A 27,729-nucleotide genomic window follows, 5' to 3' on the forward strand; every position below is an offset into this window, starting at 1 on the left:
TAAATAAATACAAAAAATGTAATAATATTGTCTTCTTCATTATTTTTATTCATATCTTTTCTTCTTCTTTTCATTCTTTCTTTCTTTTTGTATAAAAGTTAGTATGATATATTTTATTTTTTTTTTTTATTAATTTACAAAAAAAAACTTATGCGATATCAGCGAAAAAACTAATTTTTTTTTGTATTAAAAATTAAAACAACAAAATAAATATCAAAAGCTAAAATGTAATAATTACAGTTATGGTTCTTTAGTATTTAGATAATAATTACAACAACAAAAAACAAAAACAGCAGATATATAGATATTTTTTTTTTCTGTTTTGTTTAAATGTTCAAGCAGCGCAACTTTCTTTCAGGTATTCGCGATGTATATTCAAATGTTGGTGGTTTCTTAATATCTTCATGCGAATCTCTTCGTATTCTCGCCGGGTCAACACCCATCACAGATATCAAAGGTATTTCCTTTTCGGCAATTAATTCTCTTACATACTTCTCCAATGTAAACAAATGCTCATCTTCAGCATCGGGAATTTCTTGATGCATAAATTTGGCCAATCGCAAAACATATTCGATATTATGTCCACTTGGACCTTCGGCATTGACAATTTCTCGAGCTACCTGTTTCAGACAATTCTCACCCATCCAGTGGCAATTTTGATCGGTGGCAATGTAGACAACCACTTGGATGGCTTCTCCAGTGAATATTGTATCGTATGATGCTACCCGAGGATAGAATTTTGTATCGACAGTTATATAGCCTCCTGAAGGAACAAACTAATGGGTTAAATAATTGTGACGAAAGAAAAACGTTTAAACTGCTTACCTAGGGTACATTCTCTTTGTTTGAGATAATCTAAAGCAGTCTCACCGGTTATTTTGTATGCACAGCCCCATGTAATACCCTGCAAGAAAAAAAAATTGTATTTAGTCTGGTTTCTCTTTCATCATTTTATTAAAAAAATTACTTTACTCGATCACTTCATTCATTGAAAAAAAAAATATTAAAAAATTAATTCATCTAACAAAGCACACAAATAATCATAAAAACTACTAATCTAATCATCCCCTTGTGATTATTTATAAATATTTTTTGTTCATTCTTTATAATTCACAGATTTTTTTTCAACCATGTGTCTGTTTATATAGAAATGAAATTCACTGTCAGTGGCGGTGGTTACTTGTGTCTTCTAGGCTTGTCTCTCGGGGTTACATACGAGCTCCTGGTAGCTCTTTAGAAAAGTACAATTGTAATTTTCTTCATTTGACCCTGGGGAAAGTCCCCGGGCCTAGGATAGAAAGTATAAGGGCGCAATATTACGCCTATATTCCAGGGAAACTCTCCAAATCGCTATTGGGAGGATTTCGATCTGAATAAATGCGTTTGGTGTTCTTGGAAATGTGCCAGATAGATTAGATATCGACAAATGTTTGTTGGAACATACAGAATGGGGCTTACTTCAGAAGATACAACACCGAACTTTTTGAATTTTTTCTACAGCAGGGGGATGAATTTTGATTGTAATGTTTTTGATCGAAAAGATCAAGAAAAAAACTCATGAGGATATTGGTAATGTTTGATGATTCCTTGTACGAAGTTGAAGAGACTTTTACGATTTTAGCTCATTTGAAAGAATGGAATATGGAATGTAGGAAATAAAAAAAATAAGCTGAAGACTTTCAGGTAAGACAAAATTGGAGCAAAAATGCAATTCCGAGAATAAAATGGAAACGTTTCAAAATCTGTTGGATTGACAGTCATTTTTAAGGTTTTATTTATTTACCTGAATAAGTTCAATATCACTTATGATAATATTTTATACCTACGGATGTAGGCATATACAGCCATGGACAGATAAATAGCACACTATTGAGAAAAATCATGCGAATCGAATTTTAGATATTAGGAATGCTTTTTATATATTTCTTTCTTTTGGTATATTGTCGAAATAAAGTAATGGAGACAAAAATATCTTAAAAGTACCGTTATTTTCTATATTTATTTGCACTAGCAATATGATGCTTTTTCTGTCTCTTTTGCTAGTGGACACAGAAATAGCACACATTGGTTTAACCGTTAAATTTTTATTCCGCGTTCAAAAGTTGTAGACGAAAATGCATTTATTTTATTGCTACTATTTAATTAACAAGTATTTTTGAAAAAAAAATAGGCAGAAAAAAATATTAAACTGCGAAAAAATTGAGAATTACTTTCGATCTTCATAGCCAAGGGAAAAATCCTTCTCAATTAGCTTAAACTCTAAATTTTTCGAATAAATAATGGATAAAGCCATTTATTTAGAAAGAGCAAATAGAAATTTAAACTCTGAAATTAAATTGCGTTAACTTCTTCCCCGCAAAACTTCCATATGAGTGGATAGAGCGATCACAAAGAAAGGCAAATGTGGGCCTTTTAAGTCATCTCGCACGATTTTGCCCGAAGTAAATATAGAATTCGTCGTAAAAAGTATCAAGCAGACTTTTAAGAAGGATACTTAATGATGCTGAGTTGTATAGACAGGTAAGCAAGAAAAATCCAATGATATAAAAAGACACATGAAAGATCACCTAACATTAGCTAAAAAACATCTGAATAAAAGCATGCAGTTTTGAATGAGAGTCTTTTGGAGTGATGAAATTAAGGTTAACCGCATTGGAACCGATGACAAAACATTTGTCCATCGCACTAAATGTTAAAAGGACAAGCCAAAGTATTATCTCAAGACGATGAAACTAGGAGGATAGGATTTGATGGCCTGGGGCGCATTTTCCTGGCATGGTAAGGACCCATTGGTTAGGTGGATGGCAGAATTGATAAATTCTTTTGTCTTAATATTACATTAGAATACCAAAGAACCATATTTATCGCCAGGTAATAAGATATTCATACATGATAATGGCCCAAACATGCATCAAAAATAGTACAAGATAGGTTTTCGGACGAAAAAATCGATGTTTGCACCTAGCCATCTCAAATTCACGATCTTAACCCCATAGAAAATTTATAAATTGGTGTCAAGGTTAAGCTTGGGGAAAGAAAATTCGAAAATTCAAACGATCTTTGGGCCAGAATCAAAGAAGTGTGGTACCGTACTCCACAAAGTAGATACCAGACGTGAGTTGAAAGTTAACCAAAGAGGTGCGAAGGAACTTTGAAAAACTGTGGTCTACTAACAAGTTACTAACTAAGTAGTATTGAATTTATTGGAAATTGTAAGAATTTTTTCTTATAGAAATGATTATTTTTATGATTTTCGGAATGTGTGCTATTTCTTTGTCCACAAGAAAAATGGGTATTCTCTACAAATTATAATTTTTAAAAATTGAATTGAAACGAAATAATTTATAATTATTAATTTTATGAATCCCCATAAGCTAATGCATGCCCTGATATAAAAATTATAATATATAAGTTAAAAGGTCCCAAATAAATCCAATTTTTGTAAGAAAAATCAAAAGTGTGCTATTTCTTTGTCCATAGCTGTAGGTACAACGAATTTATAATTTACTCGTTGATTTTATCCTTATCGCTATAGGTAGACGACTTGGTTGTTTTTTTTTTTTTTAGCAAAGAAGATGTTAAAGAAGAGGTAAACAAAATACAAATATTTTGTACAATAGTAGGTGTGTAATGACTTATAATTTATGTATGTATTTGGAGAATTTGTTGTTTCCAAACTCGGTCTCTGATGATAAGTGCTATCTGAACTGGTTCATGGCAACAGGTAGACAGAATAATTTTTTTATTGTTTTATAGTTAAGTGTTTCATGAATCTTTAAATAGCTCAAGTTGAAATGGATCAAGTATTAAGATTGTAGGTATTTTGTTTTTACTCGGATTACACTTTTTTGAAATATAAAATGTGTCATGAGAAATGTGTATGCGAAAAATAAAATTTTCAAATAAACGTTGGGCCACCCCCTTGTTTGGTTCCATATATGTACTATTGGTATCATACTGTTGAATTTTCAGCCTCCTATCTTATATAGAAAGGGGTGCTGATCGATATAGAAAAATTTTATTTTTTTTGGAAAAAAGTAAAAAAAAAAATATTTTTGTTGTTTTGTTTTTTTTTTTTTAAGTTAAAAATGGCTTGAAAGTTGTGGTTGTTGTACTAATTCTGAAAAAATATCGAAATGATAATTTCTGGAGCCACTTTAAACTAAATTTCGTCAACAGGTACCTAGTACACAGACGTTTATTATTTTATTTTCACTTTTTATCGAAAAACAAAAATATTTTATATGTTTTATAAAGACAAGTGAAACTTAAATAAAATATTTTTTTTTTTCAAAAAAAAAAAAAAAAAATCAAGATTAGGTACCTACAAAACCTAAAAATTGAACTGTTACTAGCACTCTCTTGCGCTTAAGACAGCGAATTGAATTTCCACAACGTTAATGTTATAGATAAGTCAGCTATTACATGAAGCCTCAAGAGGCGCGCCTCTTTTCAAAACCAATGAGTGCAAAAAAAAAAGAAGGTAAAATAAAAAAATATCCGACCGGAGAGTCGTGGGCCAAAATTCCGAGACTCTTTTTTGACGTTTCTTTTTCCACTCATTCTTTTTTCAACATTCCCTTTCATTTCTTTTTGCTTCTTGGTGGAATACAACAACAACAATACTGAAAGCAAAAAAGAAATGTCAAATTTGAGTCTTTGACTCAAGAGGCATCGTGTAATAGTACGTGCCTCACAGAATGATTATCAAAAGAAAATTCGAAAAAAGAGTCAAGCCTCTTAAGGCTTCATGTAATAGCTGACTTAGTGGAACAAATTTAGCGGGTGGCCCGACCGAAAATAGAAACAAATATTTTTTGGACCACACTAGTGAAAAGGTATATTTATTGTACACACGAATTATTCAACATTTCTTTCAAATTAACTTTTTGATCAATATAAAATAATTACAATCAATGACCACAAAAATTTTATAAAAAAAAATTCTTTGGTATGTGGATATTTTGGAGGATTTTGAAGATAGTGACAAAAAAATTTCTTCTCGGAGACTTTGTTCATTGATACCCTTTCCCCCTCGTATTTTATTCAAATTTTAAATAATATAATAATAAAAAAAAAAAATTAATTCTCAAAATCAAAATTTTGAAGAAAAAAAAACTGGAAAACAAAATTTAAAACTATTTTTTTTCAAAATTGTATGTAAATAAGTACTAATTTAGTTTTTAAACTTTAATGCTTTAATTTGTTTTTAGACAAAAACAGAAAACTGGGTCCAAAAATATAGGTACAATACAATTTTTTTATTTCAAAAAAAGTAGGCAGAAAAAAATAGATAAATTATTTTATCTTTCAAATTCAGTGGCAATTATAATTATATTTTATTATTTCCCACACGCGCTAAGCTTTATTAAGAAATAAAAGGTGCAAACATTTTAATGTGCCAAGAATAGATGAAAAATGTATGTAGTACATTTGCAGACAATGTTTATAAACACGAATTTAAATAAATATATGGATGGCTACCACCTGAATAAGAAATATATAAATATCATTATCTAATGTTTTGAATATCATTTCAAAACACGCTCCTAAGAAATGTTCATATCACAAAGCGGAGATGACTTTAAAAACAAGTTGAAAAAAAAAATGAAAGCAAAATAAAATAAAAGAACATACAAAGAATGTGCTGACAAAAATAAAATTAAAATAAATAAAAATGGTCAAGACACATTACTTTTATTATCTCTATTTTGATATATCTGTAAATCTGTTTATATGCATGTGTATATTATTTTGTGGAAAATGGTAACAAGGAATATATTTTCAAAGTGGAGGAGTAAACAAAGAAAATTGTGTCACACACATTGTGTTGAAATAAAAAAAAGTACTTTTATCACTACCTACTGTTATATAAACAAAAGAACCAATGAACTTTTCGAGGCAATGTTTACATTTTATTCCTTGAAAATTAAGTACTCACCTCTTTGTCTTCCATCAGTGTTGCCACTCTTCCTGGCTGAAATAGAAAAAAAAAAAAGAAAAATTGTCAAACATTATTCCACTATAATTTTATTATTTGATGAGTAAAATTTTGTTTAATTCTGTATGGAGAAAAGTAATCAATTAAACATTTTATTGATTAAGTACAAAAAATGTCCAAGATTTTTGAAGGATACAAAAGAACATAGCAAAGTATGGATATATCCAAATATATTGGATATTATTTGTATTTTTAATTAATGGCCGTTAAAGAAAATTAAACATATCATTGAATCCTTTATAAACCTTATTTTTTTGCCAAAGAAATGAAATATTTATTTTGAAATTAAGACCTAAACGGGTAGTTTAAGTTCATTTTGAAAAATTCTTGAATAGATTTTGAGGCAAGCCCCCTCTTAAACGAAATCGTGACTACGGGCCTGAGGTAGTGACAAAATTAAATGGTTATTTACATGTTATTTAAATAAATATTGTTTTTGTTTGGCAGTCAGTTCTCCAAACCTACCTACAAGAAGTGCTTACGAAAAATACATATTTGCTACATTCAAACAAAAAAGAAGTAGATAAACAAATTCCAAAAGTTGTTATTGAAAAAAGAATAGAATTAACAGTGTTTTCTTTGCCAATCCTTATCAACTGCAAAAATTAAAGTCAGAAAAAGAAAAACAAAATAATTTGAATTAGTTTTATACAAAACTAAAACTGTTTTTCGACTTAGACGCGATTTATTCACTTTCCATTAAATTTAAAGCCGCCATTAGAAAGTGGAAATTTTAAAATTTGTATGCGTTTTGACAGTTTTCTAATTTTTAATGGAGACATTAAATTTAATGTAAAGTGAATAAATTGAGCCTTAAGTCTGAACTACCTAGAAACACAAAGTGAAAAAAGTACAAAAAAGTTTCTAATTTTAAAAATAATTTTGATTTTTAAAAGTCACATCAATAAAATTGTTGTCGTTATTTTGTACTTTTGTTTACTTTTTATACTTTTTTTGACTTTGTGTTTCGATGTAGTTCTAGCTTTAGAGTAATAATTTAATGGCGTTTTCGATTGGCTCTCCGGAAGCATCCGGAATGATTCAGAAGCCTTCTGAAAGTGTTTTATTCGCACAAAACTGACAGACAGAACGCTTCTCAGAAGAGAAATTCTCTTCTCGATTTAAAATCAGAAGCACTAAACCATGAAAACTAAAATGTCAACAAAAAAATACTCAATCATTCGTTTTTTGTTGTCATTCAAAAATTTAAATTAAATTAAATTAATTAAAATTAATAATAAGATTTAAATGGGTACCTTAATGCATTGGAATAATTTTTTATACCATTTTCTTCTCCCGTCGTCTTCAGATTTATAATTTTTATAATTTTTTCGTTTGAAAAAAAAAAAATAATATCAATATTTGACATTTGAAATTTCACAAACACAAAACAAAAAAACAGAATTAAGTGGAAGGGTCTTGACCTGTTCCATTCGATTTCAGAATGAGTGAATTCTTGAGTGAAACCAATCGAAAACGACATAATAGTTGCTAAAATTAGGTTTCCGAAATTTAAAATACTAAGGCCCATTTGCTGAAACGAGTCTTAAATATTTATGTGAAACATAAACCCTTAAGTTCTACATTACGGTTTGCACGAACTTCAAACTGTGTCATAAATTCCTCTAAGTTTAACATAACTTAGGGGGAAGAAATAGTAGAACTTAAGCTGTTATGTTCTACCTAGGCACTTTTATTTTATGAAAAAAGCAAGAATGTCGCTCAAAAATTGATGTCGGTAGTACAAAGGACATGAATTATTATCAATTTAATAAAAATAAACTTACATTCATTAACTTAAACCATCCACAGATGGTACAATTTACACCACAGTTTTTTGTATGAGGCACTATTTTGCTGTCATATTTCATTGACTAATTTTGACACACCAGCACATTTACACACACACACGAATAATTTTTGTTTAACCAATTAACACTTATTTTTGGCTCAAATATACTTTTTTATACTTTTATTCCGCAAGATAAAGACACAAACTTGAAAATTTAACGATATTGTTGTATATTAATTGCTAAATTGCTCAAAATCTATTTAAATTATTTGACGTTTCTATTGATTTGACTTTTGAATTTGAAGTTCTCAGCGATTTATATCATGAAAGTAAATCATTGCTAGGTTAAACATAAATATTTTTTAGCAACTTAGAATAAACTAAGTAAAACACAAGAGTTATGTTCGACCTAGCTAAGATGAGAATTTATGACTAGTATGAGCAAATGGGCCTAAAATATTATTTTTTATTCCAATGATCCATATTTTAAAGTTCTCTGTTATCCAAAATTCAAAAAAAAAAAAAACTATGGAATTTTTTTGTTTGTTTTGTTTTGAGAAACATAGCATGCTAACACTTAGTTTAATTTCAAAATTAATCAAAATAGAAATGCATAATTATGAACCTAGAATTAAAGTGCTGTCGTTGTGTTTTAATTATTTGTTTTCCTTTTATTTAAATACGTAATTTGGAGAGAACTGTATCTCACTTTAAAATATATTTTTTCTTGTATAGAACTTACATACAAAAAATATTTAAGTGCATTTATTTAAATTTATAATTACTATACCAAAATATTTAACTCAAAAATTAAAACATTTGAATTAGCAAAACTCTGAGAAGATATTGAAATCTTCTCAGAGTTTGCGTGCTCAATTCTTTTCACAAAATTGTATTGTATATAATTTTTTGATTGAGAAAATACAAAACATTGATAAATCTGAGAAAACTGATTGTTATAGAAAAAAGGGGTCATTACACAAAGAGTTATTGGTTGCAAAGCTCACAACTTCACTTTCTGAAAAAAAACTTGAAATTTGGAATTAATGCAAAAGAAATTTTCCGAAGATTTTATCTTAATATTATTTCAGAGTTCAAGGAGAATTCAAAACTAAATTACCTACGGTTCTATGGATCGTTTACAAGAAAAAATAAAATGCACGACTGGATCGCACGAACTTGCTCTTGGAGTTAAAGTTGCTTAAATTTTTAAGACTTTTTATATAGAAATTTGAAAAAAAAAAAATAAAATTCGTTTAAAAAAAAAAAATAAAATAAAATCTGAAATTGAATTGCCCTCCAAAACAAGTATGCAGTTTTGATTGATATAATAACGTGTATTTTTAGAAAAAAAATTTTCAAAATCGTTAGAGCCGTCTTTTAAAAAAACAATTTTTTATAAATAATTTTTTGGAAAAAAGTTTGAAAATAATATTGGTATGCCATTTTGTAGAAATCACTAATCAACATCTAAAAACAAAATTTCAAAAAAATTCAATGTCCCGTTTTCGAAAATTTGATTTTTCAAAAAAAAATTTTCAAAATTTTTTTAAAAATCCAAAAATTCTTTTTTTTAAAATTTAATTTTTGGTTTATATTTAAATTATATAAATGCTTCTTCACAAAAAGTTTCGTTGAAATCCAAGAAGCAGTTTCGGAGATAATCGGATTTGAAAAAAAAAAAACGGTTCTATGGCAGGTACCGTTAATAATGATTTTCAAAAAAAAAATTTTTCATTAGAAGATACACCTTAGCTTAAAACTAACATTTAAATTTTTTAAACAAAATCGTTGGAGCCGTTTTTGAGATATCTCAATTTTACTAAAATCGGTATATGACAAGTACCGTTATTTTTGGTCCACAAAAATTAATTCCAAAAACCCCTCTGGAGAGTCGCCAAATAACACTACATACCAAGTTTGACATTAATCGGTCCATCCATTTAGGCTGTAGCTCATTATACAGACAGACAGACAGACTGACAGACCGACAGACGGACTTCCGAGACTCACTTTTTTGGCATTGTCTACCATCGTAATGTCATGGAAAAATGTTATCTCAACTTTTTTTTTTGTACGAATGCATATCTTTATATATGTACATATAGTACCTATATCGCAATTAAAAAGGGGTCATTACAAAAAAAGTTATCGGTTGCAAAGCTCACAACTTTATTTTCTGAAAAAAAACTTGAAATTTGGAATTAATGGAAAAGAAACTTTCCGAAGATTTTATCTTAATATTATTTCAGAGTTCAAGGAGAATTCAAAACTAAAATACCTACGGTTCTATGGATCGTTTACAAGAAAAAAAAAAAAAACGGGTTAACAATTTTCATTGGAATGTTCTAAATCCTTTCTCCATAACAATTATCTGCATTTTTACCGACTTCCAAAAAGGAGGAGGTATTCAATTCGTCTGTATTTTTTTTTTTTTTTTTATGTTTGTTACCGCATAACTTTGGACTGAGTGAACCAATTTTCATAAAAGCTGAAACACAATCACGCTTTAGGGCGTCGCTTCGTTGCGTTACGTTGAGAAATCCTCAAATCGCGCTTCTGTCACTTTAACTTTGAACAGCTGATTGCAAAATAAAATCTGCTGTCAAATAAAAAAAACACAGTCACTCACAAAATTATTGGGCCAAGTCTTTATCTTGATTTAATTGTGGAAAAATGAAAAAGGATATTAATGTGTTTAAAAAATGCATAGAAATTTGTTTATTCTTTAATCCTATAGTTATAAAAACAAAACCAATCAAAATATATTGTTTTTAACAATAAAACTCAGTCCAAAACATCATTAAATTTTTTTGTTTTTAATACGTAAATTGTTTTGATTTAAAATATCTCGATGTCGTTTTTTTGTGCAAAATCTATATAGAGAAATTAAAAAACACACATAGTTTTGCAATAATTTATTTTTTTTTATTCACATTTGGAGCAATAATAATGTGGGTGACTGTAACTATGTCTGTTAAATGTCAGAAAGCGAGCAAAAGTTCAGTCTGGTTGAACTTTTGCTCGCTTTCTTACGTTTCCTTACGTTTGTCAAAAAAAGCGTACGTAAGAAAAGCGTCATTGTGTGAGGATACACAGATTTCCTATAGTAGAACTTTTCGCAGTTGTCAAAATCGACGGCAAAGCGTGATTGTGTTTCAGCTTTGAGGATACACAGATTTCCTATAGTTGAACTTTTCGCAGTTGTCAAAATCGACGGCAAAGCGTGATTGTGTTTCAGCTTTAATTCTTTTTGTATTGGATAGCTGGTGGCTGCAGTGTGGTCCCATTTCAATTTCGTTCACTTTTTGTCATAGGAACTATTTTAAAAACCATAAAACCCAGTTTTGATCCATGGAAGTCGGTTTTGTTTTTTTGCTAAAAATGATTATTTGTATTTAAAAATTTGCAAGTAAGAACCGATGTGTCATACAATTTTCAAAACAGCTATTCTTTGTTCAAGCTTTAGTATCCCTTTTGTATATCTTATTGTCTTAGGTCCAATAACAAAAATTAAAAACAACCTATATTTTTGTGAGTAGCATGTTTTAAATAGGCCACTATAACTCATAAATAAGTCTGTTCAGGAACACAAAAAAGCAAAACAAGTTGATTATAATGCAAAACAATAACAAATATTATTCCAACTGACGCAGATGTTATACGTATTCCACATCTTATAAAACCATTTTTTTTTTCGCATCTGTTTTCGAACAATGAAAACCCATAAACATATTAAACCATCTGAAAAATAAGACTTTTTTAAATCTCTGCAAAAAACATTGTGTCTTGGTTTGAAGTAGAAACAATTTATAGTTAATAAAAATAACAAAGAAAGTTCATTATCTGCGCGAACTAGTTACTACCAACTTGTTTAATTTTCAAATCCACTGAGATATTATATTTGCTAAGAACTTTGAACATCTTATCGATTTTATATACAAAACACTTCAACCAGGTCTGGATTGTGCTGATTATTATTATCGGGCGATTATACCAAATTAAACATCCGATACTGTGTTTTTTTTTTGCTTTTTGGTAGGTATAGTAAACTGGAGTATTAATTGTAGCATATTGTTTATTGAAATTCAACAATATTTTAGTACAGAAAAAACAATGTTTTTTTTCCTAAGAAAGGTAGAACTAACTATTTAATTTTATTAGAAAACAAAAAAGAAGACCTAAAACCTTGATAATCTCGATAACTACTGCAGAGATTTCGGTTAAATATGTTTTCATGGAATAGGTAGATTCAATTGTAAATAAAATGGCCGGCCCATTTTTTATTTCTTCATTACAATCCTGCACTCAATTAACGTCTTGTGTAAAGTCTGTCAAACAGATGAATACATAAAATATTTACACAGTTGTTTAGTAAACTTAATCGTTATCATTCTGATGAACTCTTGCCAAAGTACAATTATAATCAAAGCCACGTTGTCTGACAACAAAAACTAATTAATTAAATTAAAAAAATAAATACAAACCTTATTGGGAGTCCCCCGATGTGTGATATTTCCCTGCCAGAATCTTCTTACGAATCCACGTATATATCCTGTAATGCACTTTGAGTACTCAAATCCAGGATTCCAGCACAAGGATCCATACCCAAATACCCATATGGAAGGTGTACTTCCATGAGCAATGTCGTCATTGATTTCATTGAGATTTTCGTCCAAAAAATTGCCATTAGCAAATAAATCTTCAAAATTAATCGGTGGTTGATTCATTTTTATATATTTTTTAAACTTTTTGTTGTTTTCAATTTTTTAAAAAATTTTTCGAAAGTTATTTTTTTTTTCTGATAATAAATTATTTTTTTTTGTATCAATTTTTGTTAGCTAAAAATTTCTTTTAGATTTATTTGCCTTCTTTGAGATCTGCGGGCGCGTTTAGATGTTTTGATAAATTTTATGCTGCCGCTGCAAGACATTGATGCTTTCAATACCGCATACCGTTAGTTAATTTGGAAGACATTGTTAAAATTTTATTATTTTTTTTTTCAACTATTTTCGAGAGTGATTTTATTATTTTTTTAATGCACAGATGTTAATTTCAAAGGCTTCATATTTGTTTGTATTTTTAAAAATTATTGTTTTTCATATGGATTTTAAATAAAGATTTTTATTTGTTTCTGAAAAAAATATAACAAAAACAAAGAGTTTATATTTAATTTATTTCGAGACACAGAGATATTTTGTAGAATGAAATTCTAGACACAACTCGAGTACAGTATAGATACAATTCGATCGACCGAAATATTTATTATTTTCTAGCTATAAGTTCCACTCGCTTAGCGATCTTTGTGTGGAATGAATTGAGAATTGTTTATATAAACTCAGAATAACACGAGCAGAAAAGCTTAATTGAGAATGAAAGCGGTTCGGTGTGCAAAAAAAAATAAATAAAATAAATATACATAAACGACTTGAGTAGCTACATTAGTAGGAGATAATGCTCTGTGACAGAAAATATAAGCAGTTTAAAAAGTTCCTTTATATAGGGGTGGGTGATACTCGTATTTACAGTCGATGTCAAAATAAAATATTTTAAAGAAAACATAATTTATGGTTTTTGATTTTTTTAAGGCTTCTATTTAAAAAAGTCTTGTACAAGATTTATTTATTTCTTTTTTTTAAATTGTATATTATAGGAATTGTATACAAAAGGATAACTTTTTTTCCTTTTTTTAAATATTTTTAAAATAAAAAATTGGACATAATTTACCTATGTGACATTTTTCGAATTTAAAAATTCGAAATAGCTCCACGTGCTGAAATATCTATCTTGTCGTTTTTAGAAAAAATAGTCACCAAAGCTTAAAAACATTGACAAGCTAATTTATTTTACTTGTGAAGTATACAAATAGCCCAGTCATTTTAGTCATTTTTAAGCCCAATCTGCGGAAAAATTCCTACTGGGCTGAATTTTGGTATACAGCTTAATGACGGCTTTGTTATGAAGATGTGAAAAATCGACATTGATATCGTGTCCGCGTTAAGAGTTATAGGGGTCAAAAGGTCACAAAAATTGGTTTTTCACGATTTTCAGCAAAACGGTAAGTCTTATCAAAAAATATTCAATGCAAGAATTGTAGACCAGATTATTATATATAAAAAGTGTCATGACACTTTTTTTCCTAAGACCCACCGTTTCTTAGGTATAACGATTCAAAAAGTTGAAGTTTAGTTGTAATCGTCATAATCCTATTCCTGAAAAAAAACTCCTAACTGAAAAGTTCCTGAAATTTCATTATTTTTGTAGCTTGAATTTCGTCCCTCAACTGTTAAGAATATGGGGAAACCAAAAAAAATGGAAATTTTCGCCATTTTTCCGATTGGGGCCCTTCTCCCGAAACCATTTCCCTGGGAATTTTTGTTTAGAATATGTCTGAAAATATACAGGGTGTGCAATAGAGAATGGACAACCCTAAAACGGCTTATAGCTACACTTATGATTGTTCTAAAAACAGATAGAAAAAAGTTCTGTCGCAACCAGTTCATAAAATAGATATGGACTTTTTTTCGTTCAGTGTATTTTAAATTTTATCATCTTATGTTTTCGTTCACTACAACCACGAATGAATGAATTTTATTTATTTCTTTTTTTATAATTTTCTACAATAATTGGATGAGTATATAAACACTTTAAAAATTTCATAGCTATTGCACATTTTCGTAAAAAAAATTTTGAAATCTGTTTTTTGATGCAAAATGTAAAAAAAGTATTTTATGAAAAATTTTAAACACCTGTGGTATACAATAAATCTATAGAAACCTAGGTGGCCATCTTTCTTAAAAATATTCTCCTTATACCAGAATATTTTTAAGAAAGTTGGCCACCTAGGTTTCTATAGATTTATTTTATACCACAGGTGTTTAAAATTTTTCATAAAATACTTTTTTTACATTTTGCATCAAGAAACAGATTTCAAAATTTTTTTTACGAAAATGTGCAATAGCTATGAAATTTTTAAAGTGTTTATATACTCATCCAATTATTGTAGAAAATTATAAAAAAAGAAATAAATAAAATTCATTCATTCGTGGTTGTAGTGAACGAAAACATAAGATGATAAAATTTAAAATACACTGAACGAAAAAAAGTCCATATCTATTTTATGAACTGGTTGCGACAGAACTTTTTTCTATCTGTTTTTAGAACAATCATAAGTGTAGCTATAAGCCGTTTTAGGGTTGTCCATTCTCTATTGCACACCCTGTATATTTTCAGACATATTCTAAACAAAAATTCCCAGGGAAATGGTTTCGGGAGAAGGGCCCCAATCGGAAAAATGGCGAAAATTTCCATTTTTTTTTGGTTTCCCCATATTCTTAACAGTTGAGGAACGAAATTCAAGCTACAAAAATAATGAAATTTCAGGAACTTTTCAGTTAGGAGTTTTTTTTTCAGGAATAGGATTATGACGATTACAACTAAACTTCAACTTTTTGAATCGTTATACCTAAGAAACGGTGGGTCTTAGGAAAAAAAGTGTCATGACACTTTTTATATATAATAATCTGGTCTACAATTCTTGCATTGAATATTTTTTGATAAGACTTACCGTTTTGCTGAAAATCGTGAAAACCCAATTTTTGTGACCTTTTGACCCCTATAACTCTTAACGCGGACACGATATCAATGTCGATTTTTCACATCTTCATAACAAAGCCGTCATTAAGCTGTATACCAAAATTCAGCCCAGTAGGAATTTTTCCGCAGATAAAACCTAAAATTACTGGACTAAAAGAAAATTATTTGCAAACCGGCCAAACAGCTCTGATTTTGATGAAAGTTTTTGAACTAAAAACAAAAACTTTTTTTGATTCATGATATCTAAAGATTAACTAGGATCTTTAAAGAAAATGTAGGTACGTGCAGAATTAGTGAATAAGTTTTGGGAGGTGCACCTTTCTCAGTTTCACATATTGACTTCATACCGAAAACAAAATATTTGAACTCAAGGGCCACATCTTACAATACCAAAAGACACATTTTTGAAAAACGAATATGTAGGTAGCATGAATATGGGATCTTTGAGCCTCAAAACCTAAGCCTGATTTCGTGAAATCAATACGTTCTCAAACTTTATTTTTTATTTGTTTCTGCCTCAGGTTCTTTTTTTCATAGCCCGAATAGGACCTAATCCTTTTTTCTGAGATACCTCACACTCAACTCATCATTGATTGGGCTTTATCATTTCTGAATAAATTTAATTTGGTTTGTTCACCTCACCTATTTTTCAAAGCCTAGTCACTAGGCTTTGAACACTAGGCCCTAGTGTTATATTTTATTGAAATATTGCACGGTTAAAAATTCTGTCGTAGGTTATTTTTAACAACATTTTTGGAATTTTGGTGTTGCCTCACACCCAAATTTTCGTAGAATCAATCTACACCAAAATTTTTAACCGTGTGACAAACGAAAAAATTCCTTTCATATTTTTACATTTAGTTTCTTTTGATTTCGAGATTTTTCGATTTCGAAAATTTGATGAATTTTTTCAATTGTTTGTAGCCCAGCAAAAATGAATATAAAATTTTAAAAATTCAGAAAACAACTGTGTTAAATTAGATATATTAAATACACACAACTGGCGAATTTATTCTTTTCAAAAACATTTGTATTTATCTATTTCTATTTATTGACTGCGTTTAGTACAACAAATGTTCATTTTACTTGCGATTAAGGTACTATAGCAACATTAAAGTTTAGGATTCGAATGATAGAGAATGCAAAAAAAAGTAGGTCTTGCAATTCTATCTCTGTTTGTCTATCTGTCAGTCTGTATCTACATACCTAGAACTATGTATTATGTAGCCTAAACTGCTCAAATGATTTTCTTTACAATTTACAAGTACTTTTTCACAAAAAATGTAAAATAATTGGAAGATTCTGTTTCACCAACTTTTAAATACATACACAAAGTTACAAATTTGTTAAAAAAAAGTACAAATACAAATTTGTGATTGTTAATTGTATTTGGTGAAATAGACCACTGGTAGTGGTAGTTATGTATAAATTTTGTGTGAATTCCTAGAGGCGAAGATGAAACATTATTTTTTGTACCAAAATTAACAGTGTCTGCCATAAAACCAAAAATGAAAAACAAACTTGTTTTTCTCAAAAAACGGACCTAACATCTTTGATAAAAAATTGTGTGTAATTTGTAAAATAAGGTCGAATTTTCAAAGTAAAAAAATATTTTTTGAACCGTCTATAACCGGGGTACTTGTTATAGAACCTTTTTTTTATTTCTGACTTCCTCGTAAACGATTCAAATGATTATAATGAAAATATTTATGCAATAGTGTATTAGCGATCTTAATTTCAAGACTAAAAACAAAAGAACCAAATTTGGACTTAAAAATAAATCAAATATTTTTTTTGGAAAAATCAATTTTTTTGGAAACGGACCAATTTTTTTTTTGAAACTTTTGTTTTATGTGTCGATTAATTTCTCTTTTTAATGAAATACAGTTTTTTTAATATTTAAATTTAAATATTTCAAAATTTTATATTTATGAAAAACTTATTTTTTGTAATGGTTTTCATTTTTTTTTTCTTAAAATTCTTTGTTACAAGAAAAATTATATCACATGTTAAGATTGGAGGTAAAGACCATTTTGAAAGATTTTTTTGTGTTATTTTAAAATGAAATTTTATATTTTTATATTTTTTTTTCTTATAAAATTAAATTAAAAAAATATTTTTTTACGTATCGTAACATAAAAAGCTTCTTAGCAAATTTTAACATAAGAGCAAGTACGTGGGACCAAGTCATGCATTTTATAATTTATTTTAAAACGGATAAGTGAATTAATATGTGACTTTGTTTTTGTACTTAAATTTTAAATATACAAAAAGTGATATGATTAATTACATTTGGTTGTAATATTCTTCTAAATAATAATTCAATCTAGATTTGAAACCCATAATTCACAAATAACTTCAATTGCATTGCATCATATCGGTTTGAAAAAAATGTTGAGTATTTACCGCCAAACCTGGCAATGCTGTGTGATATAATCAACCCTCCTGATCTGTCTGTCTGGCAGATAACACATGCATCAAAATCAAATGTAACTTACATAACCTATTTTTCAACTCTTAACCTATACACATTACTAAATTGTTAAATAAATTATTGAAGTCTTAAATCATGCCTTGTATCTCATTTTTATTACGGAAATATGTATGTATATTATAAAAAACATACGTCACTCCTAAAACAGCTAAGAGGTGAGCTAAATAAAAATATCATATTTCACTGATGACACGAACAGTGGTCATTCGCTTATGACACTAAATATGTCGATTCAGCGTCACTTGAATTGCTGATTAGGCATGAATTAATTGAACACGTAGAAATATAAACCCTCGTTCGAAAATGACCTGAGTTGATTTCTTTCATGTCATTGAAAATGAATTTATTTTTTTTTTAATTCACGAAATCAAAAAATTATAACTGCAACTAAAAAAAATTATATAAAAATATAAACACTGTTCATATTAGTGTTCCAATAAAAAAAGCTACACTAGACGAATAATTTTTAATCATACTGTAGGGCAAAAACGTGTATGTTTCGTCTGCGATGCCGATGGCTTGTGCTAGTGAAATGTAAAACAAAAAAATAGACCGCACAAATCAAAACATGATAATAAACAACTTCGTAAATTCAACAACATAAAGCTTTTAAAAAAATATATTTTTTTTCAACAACATCATAAGCCCTATTTCCGACGAAAAATAATTTTGTTTAAACTTTTTTTTTAAGTCTGCAAACGTAATTTTGTCGTTTTGTAGATTTGATGCTGAGATGAAATGAAACATGTCAGGCGTTAATATAGATTAAGCTTGACGAGAACAGTTTATTCAGTCACAATTTAAATTAAATAAATCAAATCAAATTATTGTTGGTTGCAAAACACCTCTTTTTGCATACGTTTTTGTATAGTGTTGGGACGTCATTCATAAAATTACAATCATTCGTTTACATATTTAGCTATGAGTATATAAGACGCGCAAAATGTTTTTTGCATTCAAAACATGAGTGATGCAGTGAGTTGATGATGTTTTGTTTTCATTACATTTAAACTGCGGGATATATTTTTTTTTTCTTAAACACAAACATGTTTATAAAACTTAAAACGACGACATTTTTTGATCTTTTCTGAGTGGGATAAAGAATTATTTATATGCATTTAGCTGAAAATAAAATATTAAATTTACTGTAGAAAAATGTGTCTATCAAATATTCATTAAAGAACGTAAATTTGAGCTTTACCCTCTGAAGAAGTATAAAAAGTTACTTAAAATCAGGATTTAAAATGCCGTTGATGTGCAAAACAAACTTACATTTTTTCTGAAAACAAAAGTAACCATTAACGTATAGAAAAAAGGAAACATTTAAATGTGCACTGTGGCGTATACGTACTTTTTTCAGAAGACTTTTTTTTCTAAGTTTTATTAAATGTCATTCAATTGATATTGTTTAGTATGTACCTACATTAGGGTGGTCCAATTTTTTGGTTTTTACATTTCCGTTGTTCCCCACTCAAAAATTGGTTGCATATGTGTTTTGTATTACACACGTGAAATTTCAGCTTTTTAGGTGAAGTGTAAGTGGGCGCTCAACAGGCTCAAAGTTTTTGCTTAGATGCTGGTATAGCTGGGTCCTCATGCCTAGTAATTAACTCTTGTTTTGATTTATCAAGTGAATTAAGTTATGATGTGGTAAAGTTTTTCATAAAAAACCAATAGTTATGTGATATTTTCACAGATAATAATTTTTGTTCATTTAAATTCGTCTGTAAGTATTTTTTGCTTAAAGTTATCAAAACAGAATTAATGAATGAAATACGAGCTAATGACTCAAAACCAAAGAAACGTGAAAATCATTTACTTGGTTGTCGGGAACATGCGTGCTTATCATGTTTAATCCAAATTGCAACCTCAAGCCAAGTCCTAATATAAATGTAACAAAGTCTAATATTCCAAAGCTGATGAGCGCCCTCTTCCTTTTAGTTTTGAAGGCTAAAACTTTCGGCATATGTTGTAGTCTAAGAGCCCAGAGCAGATTTTGGGAGTTTTTGGATAACCGAAAATGGGTCATATGTATGTGTAGGTAATAGCGTCCTGATGAAGAATTCGAAAGTCTGGCAGGTTTATTTCACGGCATTCTATGGTTTATGGGGAGTTGAAAAATGCATTTTTTCCGATTTTTGTGTCGAGTATATAACCACTTTAATTCATATAGAGCCGATAGAGGGCGATACCTTGATTGCAAAAAGTTCGGTCCCAGACGTTTTATTCGCGGCATTACCCCCGCCAGACGTCCTTGAAGATTCGCGAAATGGCGATTTTCATACAAAAGTCAGAATATTATTTTTTGCAAGATATATAACCGTCTGGTGGTACCTATTAAGAAATCACCACTACCCCTTGATAGAAAATAAATTAGTGCCAGACGTTTTAACCACGGCATTACCCCCGCCAGACGTCCTTGAAGAGTCGCGAAATGGCGATTTTCATACAAAAGTCAGAATATTATTTTTTGCAAGATATATAACCGTCTGGTGGTACCTATTAAGAAATCACCACTACCCCTTGATAGAAAATAAATTAGTGCCAGACGTTTTAACCACGGCATTACCCCCGCCAGACGTTCTTGAAGAGTCGCGAAATGGCGATTTTCGTACAAAAGTCAGAATATTATTTTTTGCAAGATATATAACCGTCTGGTGGTACCTATTAAAAAATCACCACTACCCCCTGATAGAAAATAAATTAAAGCCAGACGTTTTAACCACGGCATTACCCTCGCCAGACGTCCTTGAAGAGTCGCGAAATGGCGATTTTCATACAAAAGTCAGAATATTATTTTTTGCAAGATATATAACCGTCTGCTGGTACCTATTAAAAAATCACCACTACCCCCTGATAGAAAATAAATTAGTGCCAGACGTTTTAACCACGGCATTACCCCCGCCAGACGTCCTTGAAGAGTCGCGAAATGGCGATTTTCGTACAAAAGTCAGAATATTATTTTTTGCAAGATATATAACCGTCTGGTGGTACCTATTAAAAAATCACCACTACCCCTTGATAGAAAATAAATTAGTGCCAGACGTTTTAACCACGGCATTACCCCCGCCAGACGTCCTTGTAGAGTCGCGAAATGGCGATTTTCATACAAAAGTCAGAATATTATTTTTTGCAAGATATATAACCGTCTGGTGGTACCTAATAAAAAATCACCACTACCCCCTGATAGAAAATAAATTAGTGCCAGACGTTTTAACCACGGCATTACCCCCACCAGACGACCTTGAAGAGTCGCGAAATAACGATTTTCATACAAAAGTCGTTATTTCGGGACTTTTCAAGGACGTCTGGTGGGGGTAATGCCGTGGTTAAAACGTCTGGCACTAATTTATTTTCTATCAAGGGGTAGTGGTGATTTTTTTATAGGTACCACCAGACGGTTATATATCTTGCAAAAAATAATATTCTGACTTTTGTATGAAAATCGCCATTTCGCGACTCTTCAAGGACGTCTGGCGGGGGTAATGCCGTGGTTAAAACGTCTGGCACTAATTTATTTTCTATCAAGGGGTAGTGGTGATTTTTTAATAGGTACCAGCAGACGGTTATATATCTTGCAAAAAATAATATTCTGACTTTTGTACGAAAATCGCCATTTCGCGACTCTTCAAGGACGTCTGGCGGGGGTAATGCCGTGGTTAAAACGTCTGGCACTAATTTATTTTCTATCAAGGGGTAGTGGTGATTTTTTAATAGGTACCAGCAGACGGTTATATATCTTGCAAAAAATAATATTCTGACTTTTGTATGAAAATCGCCATTTCGCGACTCTTCAAGGACGTCTGGCGGGGGTAATGCCGTGGTTAAAACGTCTGGCACTAATTTATTTTCTATCAAGGGGTAGTGGTGATTTTTTTATAGGTACCACCAGACGGTTATATATCTTGCAAAAAATAATATTCTGACTTTTGTATGAAAATCGCCATTTCGCGACTCTTCAAGGACGTCTGGCGGGGGTAATGCCGTGGTTAAAACGTCTGGCACTAATTTATTTTCTATCAAGGGGTAGTGGTGATTTTTTAATAGGTACCAGCAGACGGTTATATATCTTGCAAAAAATAATATTCTGACTTTTGTACGAAAATCGCCATTTCGCGACTCTTCAAGGACGTCTGGCGGGGGTAATGCCGTGGTTAAAACGTCTGGCACTAATTTATTTTCTATCAGGGGGTAGTGGTGATTTTTTAATAGGTACCAGCAGACGGTTATATATCTTGCAAAAAATAATATTCTGACTTTTGTATGAAAATCGCCATTTCGCGACTCTTCAAGGACGTCTGGCGGGGGTAATGCCGTGGTTAAAACGTCTGGCACTAATTTATTTTCTATCAAGGGGTAGTGGTGATTTCTTAATAGGTACCACCAGACGGTTATATATCTTGCAAAAAATAATATTCTGACTTTTGTATGAAAATCGCCATTTCGCGAATCTTCAAGGACGTCTGGCGGGGGTAATGCCGCGAATAAAACGTCTGGGACCGAACTTTTTGCAATCAAGGTATCGCCCTCTATCGGCTCTATATGAATTAAAGTGGTTATATACTCGACACAAAAATCGGAAAAAATGCATTTTTCAACTCCCCATAAACCATAGAATGCCTTTAAATAAACCTGCCAGACTTTCGAATTCTTCATCAGGACGCTATTACCTACACATACATATGACTCATTTTCGGTTATCCAAAAACTCCCAAAATCTGCTCTGGGCTCTCGGTCTATTGGTATTGATGTCTGTAGCAAAATAATGGGTGGGGAACTAATGAATTATATGGTTTATTTTTTTGCCTTATAACGTGGACCACACTAACCTACATAGATACATATGGTACATTGAAATAATTAACAATGCAAGGAGAACTAGTAACAATTTCACCATAGCAATGTCTTTTAAATAACGATAAAAAGTGTGAAACAAGAAAAAATTACATCGATTTTAAAGATGTAACTGTTTCTATTATGCAACATATTATTATTCCAAAGGCTCAACGCTGTATTCTATTACAAAGCCTCACGTGAGCTTCGTTATAGGAATTGTGCTTATGTACATGTATGTACATAATGTTTTATTTATAATTTCCAGCATTTTTAGAAAAAGTCATGCAGGTATAAGATTTTAGTGGATTTTTTTTTATAAGAATAACACTATTTTTGGAAATTTTTTTTGAAAAAAAAAAAGTATTTGAAATGATGGTACGGCCACGTTGTGAACTTATTCTGAGCGCCCAAGCGGTAGAGATGTAGAGTTCAGATTTTAATAAAGAATTACTTAATTAGGGCATTTAATTTTGTTTTTGCTATATACCTATTTAAATTAAAAAAAAATGGTTATGTGTAAAGTCGGTTTACGGACGATAATTTTATGTGATAACGACATTAGAAAACAAGTTGTTTGCTTGAGGTACAAAACTGAATTCAAAAAATAATTGTTAGCAACAAAAATTTAGTTCGAAATATGGTAACCAGGCAGTTTTTTTCAGATTTTGAAAATCTTCGAAGTCAACTGGGTTACAAAAAAAATTTTAAATAACAAATGAAAGGTACGCTATGCGAATAAAGATATTTTTGTACATTTTATCAAAACAAACTTGATAACATGATAGTATAACACAAAAGCAAATAAAATACAGGTAGAAAATAAATTGCACGACTGGGGTCGCACGTACTTGCTCTTATGCTTAAAGTAACTATAATGTTAAAGCTTTTTATTCAAGAAATTTAAAATTTGATATTTTGAAGAAATTTCATAAGTAGTATAAAAAAATTAAATCTGTTTTTATATTAAACTCCATTTTAAATTATCTTAAAAAAAAACACAAATATGCCATTTTATTTCTTGTACAAAAAGGTATTTTTAGAAAAAAATTTTCGAAAATTGTAGGAGCCGTTTTTTAAAAAAATAATTCTTTATGTATAAAAATTTTTTAACATTTTTCAAAAAAAAAGTTGGTATGCCATTTTGAAGAAATAATTAATTTACACATAAAAACTAAATCTCAAAATTTTTCATTGATCCGTTTTCAAAAACTTGATTTTTCAAAAAAAAAATTTTGAAATATTTTTTAAAAATCCAAAAATGCGCTTTTTGAAAATTTTCTAAATTTTTAATATTATCTTTACTTACACACGTTTGTATAAAAATTTTCATTTAAATCGGGTTAATGTTGTACGAGATATTCAGAAACGAAAAAAAAACGTTCTATGACAGGTACCATTAATAACGGTACAAAAAATATTTTTTTTATTTTAAAAGTTGGCTCTTATGTGTAGTACTACACACAAAAATTTAAATCAAAATCGTTAGAGCCGTTTTTGAAAAAAAATTAACTTTTCTATTTCCGTTATATGGCAAGTACCGTTAGTTTTGGTCATAAAATAAAATTTTAATTTCCCCTCTAGGGAATCACCAAAAACTGCTAACTACCAAGTTTGAAGAAAATCACTTCACTCGTTTAGGCTGCAGCTCCAGATAGAGACAGACACACAGACAGACAGACAGACAGACAGACAGACAGACAGACAGACAGAATTGCCGGACCCACTTTTTTGGCATTGTCCATCATCGTTATGTCATGTAAAATTGTTATCTCGAGTTCGATTTTTTTTACGAATCCTAAACTTGCCCTATAGTACCTATATCGCAAGTAAAAACCCAAAAAAGACAGTATATAAGAAGAAAAACATTTGTAAAAAGGAATCTCATTTTATTTTTTGTTATTTTATTAAAATCACACCTCCCTACACATATTTTTTGCTATCGCGCACCGGCCGGCCGGCTTTAATGGAATTTAGAGCTTTTTCTTTTTGCTAAAAATACAAACATAAACATCGTAAATTTGGCCTTCACATCACCACATGTACCTACATACGTGAAATTTAATTTTAGATCAAAAAACTTTTATTTGATAAAGAAAATTCTAAACTTGTTTAAAGGGAAAACAATAAAAGATGAATCGTTTTTTATAAACAAACAAATTATTTTAATTAAATGAATCGCAGAGACATAAAGTCTGTGCTGTCGGCCAGAGCTTAGCTATATTGTTATGGAATCGAATGCTTTTTGAATCTTACGTAAGGGAAAATTTTTGCCCCGGAAATAATAACAAGTAAACAGTAAGAACGGATACACTTAGGAATTTAGATAGAAATAAATATAAATTAATTAAATAAACAAAAAACGTAAAAGAAAATAAAAATATTGTTTACGGTTAGTTTTTAGCTATGTACTTAGAACTTACAATCCGTATGATTATAGTATACAGATTTTAAGTATTGAAATTCTATTCAAAGTTTGAAGTGTTGCCAAAAAACAAAAAAAAATGATCAAACCCGCATATCTTCTTACTCATTCAGTCACTTAATGAATCTTTTCACGCGTAGCGCGCCCACCTAGTGAGCTACAAGTAGAATTAAAAATGCGCATTTTGTATAAGCAAATCAAACCTCCCAGCATACCTTACTACTTGCCACATTTATAAGCTTTGATTTAAAAGCTTTTGATGATCCTAATTCCAATGCAAATTTAATTACTTATATTTTATCACCATTTCCAGCTCATTATTTAATTATGTATTGGTAGAAGTAGATAGAAAGATACATTTAGCAAATAATGACTCGTTAATGAAATTACAAATTGCAATTTAGCTATACATATATGCAATATAGCAATAAATTAATCTTTTCATAGCAGACCTACTGATAGCAGAGAAAGACATGATATAGATAGTACATTCTACAATCTACATGGGATTCATATTATACTAATTAATTCATTTAGACACATTTTAGCACGTTTTTTGTTTAATTGCAAATCGACAGAACTTGATTATTTTGTTTTTCCTTTTTTTTTTGTTAAGTTATCAATTTATCAATCGATTCAGCTTGATAAGAGAATTACAGTTATATTTGTTTTATTAATAAAATAAATCTTTATCTATCTAGACAGATAAATCTTATGAAAACAAGTTAACAGGAAACGAGTATACCTGATATATATATTTTTTTGTTTGTTTTAGTGATAAAACAAGTGGAATTACTCGTATTATGAAGACACACTTTTATATCGATTTATAATAAATATAAAATAAAAGGTTAACATTTAACAGCAAATATTTAAGTGTTAATGTTTGAAATTGACATGTTTAGTATCTACATAAAAGGAATTTATAAATTTAAATCCTGTTTCAAAAGGTATTGCTAAGACGTAGATGGTTTCATCTGAGTTTGCAAAAGAATGCAAGGACATTTAACTCTACACGTGCTTGTCAAAAGCTAAACTTGTCCCTAGAAAGTATTGGGTTATATACCTACAGTACTTTACCATACTATTAGGTCCAAGCGAAAAAAAAATACATTTTTTGATTTATGTTGCTGAATTGTTAAAGTTTTTGTCGAAGTATGTTACATTTTTTTTTGTTGTATCAACTTACTTTCATTACGTTTGTTTAAAGCTCTCTAATACATATCTTTCGTTCTAACCTCAACCTTAGAAACTTTTGGGAAAGTTTTTAAAATATTAAACTAGTGTGAATACATAAACATCTTTTTCAGGGTGTTGCTCTCAAATAAATGTAAGAAATTGAGTTTTATTAAAACTTCCAACTTTAAACTAATTTGTAGCGAAATGGTGAACGAAAAAAAAATGTTAACAGTTATTATTAAAAATTTGTAAAAAAAAAAAACAAACCAAAATCAATTGAAAATGGGAGGAGCAATATACTGTTTAAAAGGAGGGATTTTTTGAAATTCCACAAAAACTGCATTTAATCGAAAACCGTAAAGATTTGAGGATAAACAAGTTAAGAAATTCTGAGAGCCCTTAAGTTCACCTATATCTCTCAAAAATTTCGTTTGAACCATTACTTTTGGGACACCCTGTATGAATTTAGGTGCAATAGGGCAATTTAAGACTAAATAAAAATTACAATTTGACATGAAATTGCATACAATTGGAAACCAATTAAGTATCAAAACTTTTTTATTTCTTTCGCCATTTCTTTACAACTATAATTTGTATTTAAATAACAAGTCTAAGTTTTAATAAAACTCAATTTCTTACTTCTATTTGAGAGCCAGCCTGAAAAATATTTGTATGGTTTGACACTGGTTAAACATTTTAAGAACTTGCCCACCGCAGAAAAAAGGGCATCTCAAAATAAGAAAATGCCCAATCCAACCCTCTGAAAACTATAGGATTTTTGCTTAAAATAAGTGGAATTTGCTTAAATTTTCGTTAAAAAAAAGACTCGAAATGAAAAGATTCTGTCTCAATTCTATGACGATGCGTGTTAATATTAAACGATTTTCTTAAAAAAATGAAATCATTTTAGATTAATGTGTTGTTTATTTCTTTGTAAACAAAAGCCACTATTTGTGTAACAATAACAATTTAACATGACATAACAATAATTTAGAATGCCAAAAAAGTGGGTCCGGCAATTCTGTCTGTCTGTGTGCACCTCGAGCTACAGCCTAAACTACTGGAGCGATTTTCTTCAAAAATGGTAGTAAACATTTTTGAGTGATTTCCTAGAGGAGAAATTGAAATTTGTTTTTTAGGACCAAAACTAACGGTACCTGGCATATAACAGAAATAGAAAAGTTAATTTTTTTTCATATGAGCCAACTTTTGAAACAAAAAAAAATTTTTTTTTGTACCGTTATTAACGGTACTGGCAGGAACGGTTGTTTTGGTTTCTGAATATCCCGTACACGACTAACCCGGCTTCAATGAAAATCTATGTACAAAAGCTATTAGGTAAAAGCAATATTAAAATTTTAGAAAATTTTCCCAAAACGCATTTTTGAATTTTTAAAAAAATATTTTAA

General features: G+C 29.8%; 2 protein-coding genes across 2 annotated transcripts in view; one reads left to right on the top strand and one right to left on the bottom strand.

Moving 5' to 3' along the window:
* Positions 1 to 22: 22 nt before the first annotated feature.
* LOC129913545 (glutathione-specific gamma-glutamylcyclotransferase 1) lies at positions 23 to 13,001 on the bottom strand. Its single transcript, XM_055992278.1, has 4 exons — positions 12,281 to 13,001; positions 5,942 to 5,977; positions 826 to 904; positions 23 to 763 (listed from the first exon to the last, which is right to left on the bottom strand). The coding sequence occupies exons 1-4, from the start codon at positions 12,521 to 12,523 to the stop codon at positions 327 to 329; spliced, it is 795 nt and encodes a 264-aa protein (XP_055848253.1). The 5' UTR covers positions 12,524 to 13,001; the 3' UTR covers positions 23 to 326.
* A 5,634-nt stretch (positions 13,002 to 18,635) lies between these two features.
* The window catches only part of LOC129913546 (myogenic-determination protein), a 43,499-nt gene continuing 34,405 nt past the window's right edge, over positions 18,636 to 27,729 (top strand). Inside the window, exon 1 of the mRNA XM_055992280.1 lies at positions 18,636 to 18,858. Coding sequence (XP_055848255.1) covers positions 18,847 to 18,858 — 12 coding nt within the window. The 5' untranslated portion in view covers positions 18,636 to 18,846. The remainder of the gene's footprint in view (positions 18,859 to 27,729) is intronic.

Source organism: Episyrphus balteatus, chromosome 3, assembly GCF_945859705.1.
Source record: "Episyrphus balteatus chromosome 3, idEpiBalt1.1, whole genome shotgun sequence".
Classification (NCBI taxonomy): domain Eukaryota; kingdom Metazoa; phylum Arthropoda; class Insecta; order Diptera; family Syrphidae; genus Episyrphus; species Episyrphus balteatus.

Bases quoted from the DNA above. Each gene is read 5' to 3' on its own strand.
- LOC129913545 (XM_055992278.1), bottom strand. From the start codon at position 12,523: ATGAATCAACCACCGATTAATTTTGAAGATTTATTTGCTAATGGCAAT. The intron at 5,978-12,280 runs GTTTGTATTTAT...TTTCTATTTCAG, and splicing joins ATCGGGGGACTCCCAATAAG to CCAGGAAGAGTGGCAACACT. The intron at 764-825 runs GTAAGCAGTTTA...TTGTTCCTTCAG, and splicing joins ACAAAGAGAATGTACCCTAG to GAGGCTATATAACTGTCGAT.